Genomic DNA, 10,779 nt, shown 5'->3' on the forward strand with positions numbered 1-10,779 from the left:
TCTGGAAAACCGGCATCTAAGTTGTGGGGACATAACACCAATTCGTAACAAATTAAAAAATTGTAAATATGTGATGACATGACAAAGCAGGAAATTTGATGCCCAACACTTCGTAGGAAGTGACAACATGGAATCAAAGGGTCCTAGAGGTCTTCCCTCATGTTGAGTATTAGGGTTGCTTGAGTTGTATTTTTGATTTATATCCCATTATTTTTATCTTTTGATAGAATCTAAATATGGAAAGCCTCTGTTGTTTGGCAGTTAAAATGAACACTAATTCACAACCTTGTGTGCCATGACTAAAGAGATGATAATGCTTAACTTTGTGGACATAGCCCTGAACTGAACAGAACTGAATAGGAGAAGAAGATTCATGTAGCCGATCCCAAATATTTGGGATAAAGGCTTTGTTGTTGTTGTTGTGCCAAGATTAAAAACATGATTATCTTTGTATTTTATATCTCATTGATAGTTCATGTGTAGTTAACCACAACATTGGGTGAGACCAAAATTGAGTTCATTCATGGCCATAGGATGGTGCCATGTATAACAGCCAGATAGTTGCTATAGATGATGTAGTGTTATAAGTAAAAAGTCTTTAGCATTATTATGCTTTTAAGGGTAGACTTCTAAGGTGGTTGGCTAATCCTGCATAAAAAGAGTCTTAGCATTGAAGGACATAAATCTGAGGTCCAAGCTACAACCAACATTGTGGTTTGTTCTTTTGAGTCAAAGGTTTTCTCCAGTCATATCAAGGGCCATTTAGGTGTTCAAATTTTCAGAATGTTTAATTGCCTTGCGTAAATCTTCCAGAATTTATCATGATAAATTATCTTTCTTGACTTATTACAGATCTCGACCTTGCTCAAGAGATCACTGGTCTCTAAGATGCCACTGACAGATGTCTTCCTGCAAGAGCCAGACGGGGTTGTTGTGGAAGAGAAATTAATGGTAGCAGACATAACACAATCTAGAGGCAAGCAAAAAAAGATAGCCACTGATTCCAAAAGGATACATGTGAAGCTCTACCTAGATGCCGATAGTGACAAGGTGGTTTATGCAGAAGCAGGAGACGACTTTGCTGACCTATTATTCAGCTTCCTTACCTTCCCGCTTGGAGCTGTAGTAAAACTCTTGGAAAAGAATTCTTCGATGGGGAGCATTGACAATCTATACAAAAGTGTCGAGCTTTTAAGCAAAGATTTTGGCTACATGAAGTCTGAGGAGTTGAGGGACATGCTCTTGGCTCCTATGCTCCCTCCCCATTTTGGCTGCCAACACAATTTACTTAGTATTGAGGAAGTTTTTCCACAAAAGATTACAACCTGCGCATGCAAAACTAAAATCCGTGGGCAATGTGTTCATGGTATGGGCCAAATATATGATGAAATAAACCCGAAGCAGGATAACTCAAGTTTGGGAAATGGAGAAGGCTATGCTAGGGGGATGATGAAGTTCATGGTGACCGATGAAATGAAGGTGACACCTTTATCGCCCATTTCTGGCTTTCACATCATCAAAAAGTTGATGGTTCCTATCAGCAGTTTAGAGGAGGCAGAGGCCAGCCTTGGAGAAACAGAGGTAAAAATCAATTACAATAATTATTAGCTAGCATTATTATAGACATCATCCTTTTATGTGTCATCTAAATAGGTTTGTTATTTAGCAAAATGCTCTACAAGACTTCTACGGTTATGGCTGATGGTGCAACTAAGGCCGTGAACATTAGAGGACATGTGTGCTTCTCGGGTCTGACGAGGGTACAATTGTCAATTGAAGTAAAACATAGGGAATTTGGAGGGATAGAGGAGAGTTTCCGTCCATGGAAACATTAGAATATGACGACAATATCCCCTGCCCTGTTTAAGGTTTCACGGTCATGGTTCAAGAAAGGAGTGAAAAGCTGAAGGCTGATACGCAAAAATATAAAAACATAGGGGTTATTTAGACAAGGACTGATCAGACTTCGAACTCCTAAAATGTTCATAGAGTTGTTATTTTCACAAACCAACTAATTGATAGTGACAGAGAGCTTGGTTAATTCCAATTGAGCTTTTAGTTCTGGGCTAGTTCATGTTCATTTTCTTTTACGTCTTAATCCCTTTCCCCCCCATAGGTTTCAGCGAAAATGTCGACAATCACGGGTCCCAATTCCTGTTTGTGATTCATTTTACAAACATGTTTCGAGAAAGATTCTGCAGTTTATCCATTGCTTAAACTGACTAAAAGCTGTACATGTTATTGAAAAGTTTGATTGATTTAATTTGCATATTGAAATATTCATCTTAATGCTTGCAGGCTTTGAATCTGTTGAAAGCTTGTCTCATCTCAAACACGGTGCTGAGCGATGTCTTCTCACCTTATACACTGACACTACTTGAACAAAATTGGTGTGGGCGATTGCCTAGAAAGATTGACGGTTTCTAGCTTAACTAGGTCACAGTAAAATGACCTGTGTATGCTTATATCAAGTATCTGCTACTTCTCTCTATTTCTCTAAAATTTGTATGTAAAATAGCCTGCATATGCTTGAGTGGAGTAACCAGTATTATTCTGTTTTCATTAAAATTATGGATATGTCTACAGAAGCTGGATGGAAGTACATATTTTAGGTGTCTTGAAAATTGTGATCAATGCTTAATTTATTGTGTGATATACTTACTAAATTGCAAAATGTTTGTTTTCTCGGATTTTGTTCCCCTGTGCTGTGGTGTTAGCTCAACGGAAACCTACAATTCTTGGCTTAAATGCTTCTTCAATTATGAATTCTACATACGCTTCGGTTATATCTTTCTAGTGTTTCCCCCCCCTCCAAATCATTTATGCAAATGAATCAAGAAATGTGTGCATGTATTTTGAGTACGTAGCTGTTGTCTTTTTTTACTGTACATGACTTGCGAGTGATTTTATGAAGTATTTCTACACTGGAAAACGAATTATCGCCATATTAGTCTGTTATAATCAGTTACGATTCACAAAGACAACTCCCTTGAATTCTCCGCACCTAAGAAGTCACGTTCTGTTATCTCTTTCTACGTGATTTGATACTAATCTCCTCCGATCGATATGTAATCCTCTCCATATATTGATCCCTCCTCGTACAACACATCTCAGAGCCTGACAAAATTTTGTGAAGTGCCTCCCAACATATTCTCACCATGGCCACCATCACCATCAAACTCCTCATCGACAAGGAAAAGAATCGTGTCGTGTTCGCTGAATCCGATAAGGATTTCGTCGACATCCTCTTCGGCTTCTTAACACTGCCGACGGGCACCATCATCCGAGTCCTCAACAAACAGTCCTCACTCGGATCCTTGGACAAGTTATACGAAAGCGTTGAAACCCTCGAAACGAAGAACCTCGAGACTGAAGCCTGCAAGTCAATGCTCCTTCAGCCCAGATGCTCAGCAGAAAGTCTATGTGAAGATTTGCTCATCAATGTCGACGACTCGAAGCCTTGGCGTATTTATACGTGCCAAAGTTTTGATTGCGCTAAAAATTATAGACATTATAGTTCGGTAAGTGGAGCGAGGTGTTCTTGTGGAAAATTGATGGATAAGTTGCTTCAGTGTTATTTGAAACAGAAGGGTGATGTGTTTCTCAAAGGAGAAGGCAAATATATTATCAGTGATGATCTTCATGTGTCCACCGCTAGCATTGATTCTACCCTCTCTCTGCTTCAAAAGCTGGAGATCAAAGACGCAGATAATCTCGAGAAACGGGTCGTCGACGTTTGCAGAGACGAGGTAAGAAAAAAATTAGAATTTTATTTGGGATTAATTGTACGTAGACCCTGTTAGTATCGTTGTCTTGAGGTAATAGTTTCATTGTTGCAGAGAGATACCTTGGTTCTTTATTTTTTTCCTTCTTTTTTTCTGGCGGATACTACCATGGGGTGAAATTTTGAGTCTATCTAAGGCTAAAGAGTCAAAAAAAAAAAAAAAAAAAACGAGAAAAAAAAAAAAAAAAAAAAACTGGGTCTATCTGCGAGAATAAAAAGATTGGGGCAGCAAGTTCAAAACAAGGGCACTACAGGGGAAAATGTGCAATTAGCCATTTTTATTCAGGGATTTCCTAGATGTGTTTATTTCTGAGTGAAATTTCTTAGATCATGTCAACCGAAATCTTTACTATTTTGATAGTAATCGCTTAAAATTTGAAATTGCTATTTAGCAATGTGCACATTATACCATTAATCTTAACAGTTCAACATTATCTTCCCATTATACTTTTAACTTTCAAAGTTAAACCATTCGAACTCATACCTGATTCCAAACCCAAACCCAAACCCAAAACAAAAACCAAAGCAAACCCAAACCCAAAATTTATAACTTCTTCAAACTGCAGCTGAAAATGAAATGAGAGAGATTTTGGAAGAAGTTTCGCGGATATGTAGGTAGTCTTCTACTTTGATTAATCACTAATCCAGCTAGGATAATCAATTGAGCGAGAGGCTAACGGAGCGACTAATTCGGAGTAATGCATAGCTTTTGGAAACTAAGTAGCTATTTCAAAATTTTGAAGGTCTAATATCAATATCCTATTCACTTATAATTGATTAAAGGTTCTTAGAAATCATGTTAGAGATACGTTTGTCTGAGTTTACAGGTATTGGCATTACTGAAGAGGTCATTTCAGTCCAAGACTCCACTTTCAGATGTTTTCCTGAGAGAACCAACTTTATTCAGTAGAGACAAACAAGAGGCTAAGGTTTCAGATGCAACCCAAATCAACCTGGGGGATGAAAGTGAGTCTACTGATCAAACCAAGACGATAAGCATAAAACTTCTCCAAAACAGGGTAACCCATGAGATTATCTACGCCGAAGCAGGCCAAGACTTGGTCGATATCCTCTTCAGTTTCCTCACTTTTCCTTTAGGATCCATAGTGAAGCTCTTGAACAAGCATTCGCTAATCCGATGCATTGATAACTTGTATGAGAGTGTAGAAATCATGGGCGTTGGTGGAAATGATCGAATCGAACATCAAGAGACCCAAAACATGTTATTGGCTCCAATGCTTTATCCTCACTTTACTTGTAGCAATCAGATAATGAGGATTGAAGAACAGAATTCCCTTAAGTATACTGTGAAGAAATGTGAAACTTGCTGGAATGGTAATCAGCTGAACAAATGCAAGCATGAAGCAAATGTTTTGGAATTAACTGAAATAAATCCGAAGCTGAGGAAGCCAGGGAAAGATCAGGGAGGAGGTTATGCAAAGGCATCGGTAAAGTTCATGGTGACTCATGAGATGGTTGTTGTTCCGTTTTCTCCAGTCTATGGAGTTGATGTGATTAAGGAATTGAAAGCGCCCGTTGGACTTTTGGTGGACAAAGAGGTTTCAATTGGAGAAGCAGAGGTAATTCTGTTTTGGTTATCCTTCTAGTCTTTTATTTCGTTTAATACGTGTAGAGCATCTCCGAAATCAAGAAAAATAGGTTAACCTGCTTAATTGCTTATTTCAGTCTCCACATGAGTAATTCAGGGGAAAATTAGACAAACCAGCGAAAGGTAACATTATAATAACACGAAGGTTTTTCCTTCCATATAATCTGATGAATGATCTGTCGCAGTATCCATGCATTCTTATAGCTAAAAAGCAGGCAAATGTTTACTTTTTATGTTTATGCATCTGCTTTTTAGCAAAATGACCTGCCTTGTTTTTCACCAAAAAAACAAATAAGCAAAAGGTTACCTTCTTTGCTGTCCTCTGTTCCTGTTCTTTTCTGAATTAGGAAAAATATTCTCAATAGCCTATAGAGAAATTAATGAATGATAGATGGAAACTACATAAACAAGTTATTATGTCTACGCTTGTGCTTGTTTGTGTGCCTGTCTGTCTGCATGTGCTCGTGTGCGTTGTGATTGTTGGGACTTTATGGTAAATATATAAATATTCATGTTGCTAATTGAAATTTATTGAATTATTTTCTTCTCTGCAGGCTTTAAACTTGTTGAAAGCATGTCTGATATCTCGCAATGCACTGAACAATGTCTTTGCTCCAAAGGCGCCAAAAAAGGCACCGTCAGCTTAAGTTTATAGTGCAGGTCCTTAGAATTTTATGTTTTCAGCTGTACTCAGGCTTTTGACTCTGTTTGGATTTGGATTCCCCCCCATGAGTTTTCAATTGATGAGGTATTTTAATTACTTGAGGCGATGCTCATCAAAATATGAGAAAGGCTTGAAGCTGAGAAGTTTTTGAAATTAAAATTCAAGGCACCGAAATTTTCAAATAAGACATTCTTCTTATTGTGAGGTCATTTTAAGGTAATTTTTTTTTTGAAAATAGGCATCGCATGTGAAGCAATCAGGTATTCAGGTATGAGATAATAAAGTTTGATGACTGAGCTTGTTTGCGAAGTTCTTATGACTAGTATCATCCTCTTTTTTCTAGCCAAGGCAACTTAAATTTGCAACAGTTATCAAGCATAGATACTACAGTTCTTAGTATGAAGCACAAAACCTGATGAGTTGAAGGTTCAGCCATTGAATTTTAGAAACCAAAATGAAATTCATGCATTTATAAAATCAGATTCTCATAAGATCTATTGGCAGTTCACTACTTTTCTCAGAAAAGAACTATGGTGTGAATAATATTGTCAACTTTTGCTTTTGTCTTCCATATTTTCTTTCTGAGCATTAACCTAACTGATACCTGAGACATAAGAAATCCCAATTTCCTTTGTTTTTTAATAGTAAGTAACCAGAAAGGAATATGACCAACAATTTGATTGTTCATCATAAAATAGTTTTAACGCAATTGATCAAATTCAGAAAACAGAGTCCATCTTATTCACTTAGATTTTGAAACAAAATGATCAGAAATCATGGGCGTTGGTGGAAATGATCGAATCGAACATCAAGAGACCCAAAACATGTTATTGGCTCCAATGCTTTATCCTCACTTTACTTGTAGCAATCAGATAATGAGGATCGAAGAACAGAATTCCCTTAAGTATACTGTGAAGGAATGTGTAACTTGCTGGAATGGTAGTCAGCTTAACAAATGCAAGCATGAAGCAAATGTTTTGGAATTAACTGAAATAAATCCGAAGCTGATGAAGCCAGGGAAAGATCAAGGAGGAGGTTATGCAAAGGCATCGGTAAAGTTCATGGTGACTCATGAGATGGTTGTTGTTCCGTTTTCTCCAGTATACGGAGTTGATGTGATTAAGGAATTGAAAGCGCCCGTTGGACTTTTGGTGGACAAAGAGGTTTCAATTGGAGAAGCAGAGGTAATTCTGTTTTGGTTATCCTTCTAGTCTTCTATTTCGTTTAATACGTGTAGAGCATCTCCGAAATCAAGAAAAATAGGTTAACCTGCTTAATTGCTTATATCAGTCTCCACATGAGTAATTCAGGGGAAAATTAGACAAACCAGCGAAACGTCACATTATAATAACACGAAGGTTTTTCCTTCCATATGATCTGATGAATTATCTGTTGCGGTAGCCATGCACTCTTATAGCTAAAAAGCAGGCAAATGTTTACTTTTTATGTTTATGCATCTGCTTTTTAGCAAAATGACCTGCCTTGTTTTTCACCAAAAAAACAAATAAGCAAAAGGTTACCTTCTTTGCTGTCCTCGGTTCCTGTTCTTTTCTGAATTAGGAAAAATCTTCTCAATAGCCTATAGAGAAATTAATGAATGATAGATGGAAACTACAAAAACAAGTTATTATGTCTACGCTTGTGCATGCTTGTGTGCATGTCTGTCTGCATGTGCTCGCGTGTGTTGTGATTGTTGGGACTTTTTGGTAAATATATAAATATTCATGTTGCTAATTGAAATTTATTGAATTATTTTCTTCTCTGCAGGCTTTAAACTTGTTGAAAGCATGTCTGATATCTCGCAATGCACTGAACAATGTCTTTGCTCCAAAGGCGCCAAAAAAGGCACCGTCAGCTTAAGTTTATAGTGCAGGTCCTTAGAATTTTATGTTTTCAGCTGTACTCAGGCTTTTGACTCTGTTTGGATTTGGATTCCCCCCCATGAGTTTTCAATTGATGAGGTATTTTAATTACTTGAGGCGATGCTCATCAAAATATGAGAAAGGCTTGAAGCTGAGAAGTTTTTGAAATTAAAATTCAAGGCACCGAAATTTTCAAATAAGACATTCTTCTTATTGTGAGGTCATTTTAAGGTAATTTTTTTTTTGAAAATAGGCATCGCATGTGAAGCAATCAGGTATTCAGGTATGAGATAATAAAGTTTGATGACTGAGCTTGTTTGCGAAGTTCTTATGACTAGTATCATCCTCTTTTTTCTAGCCAAGGCAACTTAAATTTGCAACAGTTATCAAGCATAGATACTACAGTTCTTAGTATGAAGCACAAAACCTGATGAGTTGAAGGTTCAGCCATTGAATTTTAGAAACCAAAATGAAATTCATGCATTTATAAAATCAGATTCTCATAAGATCTATTGGCAGTTCACTACTTTTCTCAGAAAAGAACTATGGTGTGAATAATATTGTCAACTTTTGCTTTTGTCTTCCATATTTTCTTTCTGAGCATTAACCTAACTGATACCTGAGACATAAGAAATCCCAATTTCCTTTGTTTTTTAATAGTAAGTAACCAGAAAGGAATATGACCAACAATTTGATTGTTCATCATAAAATAGTTTTAACGCAATTGATCAAATTCAGAAAACAGAGTCCATCTTATTCACTTAGATTTTGAAACAAAATGATCAGAAATCATGGGCGTTGGTGGAAATGATCGAATCGAACATCAAGAGACCCAAAACATGTTATTGGCTCCAATGCTTTATCCTCACTTTACTTGTAGCAATCAGATAATGAGGATCGAAGAACAGAATTCCCTTAAGTATACTGTGAAGGAATGTGTAACTTGCTGGAATGGTAGTCAGCTTAACAAATGCAAGCATGAAGCAAATGTTTTGGAATTAACTGAAATAAATCCGAAGCTGATGAAGCCAGGGAAAGATCAAGGAGGAGGTTATGCAAAGGCATCGGTAAAGTTCATGGTGACTCATGAGATGGTTGTTGTTCCGTTTTCTCCAGTATACGGAGTTGATGTGATTAAGGAATTGAAAGCGCCCGTTGGACTTTTGGTGGACAAAGAGGTTTCAATTGGAGAAGCAGAGGTAATTCTGTTTTGGTTATCCTTCTAGTCTTCTATTTCGTTTAATACGTGTAGAGCATCTCCGAAATCAAGAAAAATAGGTTAACCTGCTTAATTGCTTATATCAGTCTCCACATGAGTAATTCAGGGGAAAATTAGACAAACCAGCGAAACGTCACATTATAATAACACGAAGGTTTTTCCTTCCATATGATCTGATGAATTATCTGTTGCGGTAGCCATGCACTCTTATAGCTAAAAAGCAGGCAAATGTTTACTTTTTATGTTTATGCATCTGCTTTTTAGCAAAATGACCTGCCTTGTTTTTCACCAAAAAAACAAATAAGCAAAAGGTTACCTTCTTTGCTGTCCTCGGTTCCTGTTCTTTTCTGAATTAGGAAAAATCTTCTCAATAGCCTATAGAGAAATTAATGAATGATAGATGGAAACTACAAAAACAAGTTATTATGTCTACGCTTGTGCATGCTTGTGTGCATGTCTGTCTGCATGTGCTCGCGTGTGTTGTGATTGTTGGGACTTTTTGGTAAATATATAAATATTCATGTTGCTAATTGAAATTTATTGAATTATTTTCTATGCTGCAGGCTTTAAACTTGTTGAAAGCATGTCTAATATCTCACAATGCACTGAACAATGTCTTTGCTCCAAAGGCACCAAAAAAGGCACCGTCAGCTTAAGTTTATAGTGCAGGTCCTTAGAATTTTATGTTTTCAGCTGTACTCAGGCTTTTGACCCTGTTTGGATTTGGATTCCCCCCCATGAGTTTTCAATTGATGAGGTATTTTAATTACTTGAGGTGATGCTCATCAAAATATGAGAAAGGCTTGAAGTTGATAATTTCTTGAAATTAAAATTCAAGGCACCGAATTTTTCAAATAAGACATTCTTCTTACTGTGAGGTCATTTTAAGGTAAATTTTTTGAAAATAGGCATCGCATGTGAAGCAATCAGGTATGAGGTAATAAAGTTTGATGACCAAGCTTGTTTGCGAAGTTCTTATGACGAGTATCATCCTCTTTTTTCTAGCTAAAGGCAACTTAAATTTGCAACAGTTATCAAGCATACATACTACAGTTCTTAGTATGAAGCACAAAACCTGATGAGTTGAAGGTTCAGCCATTGAATTTTAGAAACCAAAATGAAATTCATGCATTTATAAAATCAGATTCTCATAAGATCTATTGGCAGTTCACTACTTTTCTCAGAAAAGAACTATGGTGTGAATAATATTGTCAACTTTTGCTTTTGTCTTCCATATCTCCTTTCTGAGCATTAACCTAACTGATACCTGAGACATAAGAAATCCCAATTTCCTTTGTTTTATAATAGTAAGTAACCAGAAAGGAATATGATCAACAATTTGATTGTTCATCATAAAATAGTTTTAACGCAATTGATCAAATTCAGAAAACAGAAAGTCCATCTTATTCACTTAGATTTTGAAACAAAATGATCAGAGCAGCATTCATGAATCTAACAAAGGAAAGTCAGAAAACAGACCTCATATGCTAAACTAAAGATAGAACATCAACAAGTCAAACAATAACATAGCTTAAGCAGAAGGGCTTGGATTTCCACAGTATACATCAGTAAGAGCAGTATTTGAGCCAAGGGGAGCTCTCATCGGAGCAATACCCTGAAGGGAAATGAAATAAAATAAAA

General features: G+C 36.7%; 2 protein-coding genes across 2 annotated transcripts in view; both read left to right on the forward strand.

The window, feature by feature from the left end:
- Positions 1–2,690, forward strand: part of LOC109850028 — a 3,849-nt gene extending 1,159 nt beyond the window's left edge. The window contains exons 2-3 of the mRNA XM_020419923.1: positions 853–1,581; positions 2,299–2,690. Of these exons, the coding sequence (XP_020275512.1) occupies positions 853–1,581; positions 2,299–2,427 (858 nt within the window). The 3' untranslated portion in view covers positions 2,428–2,690. The remainder of the gene's footprint in view (positions 1–852; positions 1,582–2,298) is intronic.
- LOC109846625 lies at positions 3,159–7,917 on the forward strand. The gene is made up of 5 exons (XM_020415872.1): positions 3,159–3,749; positions 4,612–5,364; positions 5,948–6,030; positions 6,923–7,241; positions 7,825–7,917. Exons 1-5 carry the CDS (start codon positions 3,159–3,161, stop codon positions 7,915–7,917), a joined length of 1,839 nt encoding a protein of 612 aa, XP_020271461.1.

The sequence above is a fragment of the Asparagus officinalis genome, chromosome 7, assembly GCF_001876935.1.
Source record: "Asparagus officinalis chromosome 7, Aspof.V1, whole genome shotgun sequence".
In the NCBI taxonomy this organism is placed as follows: domain Eukaryota; kingdom Viridiplantae; phylum Streptophyta; class Magnoliopsida; order Asparagales; family Asparagaceae; genus Asparagus; species Asparagus officinalis.

Excerpts from the sequence above, each read along its gene's own strand:
- LOC109846625 (XM_020415872.1), top strand. The coding sequence starts at position 3,159 with ATGGCCACCATCACCATCAAACTCCTCATCGACAAGGAAAAGAATCGT. Across the intron at positions 3,750-4,611 it reads TCGACGTTTGCAGAGACGAG|GTATTGGCATTACTGAAGAG; the intron begins GTAAGAAAAAAA and ends CTGAGTTTACAG. Across the intron at positions 6,031-6,922 it reads AAGGCGCCAAAAAAGGCACC|CAATCAGATAATGAGGATCG; the intron begins GTCAGCTTAAGT and ends CTTTACTTGTAG.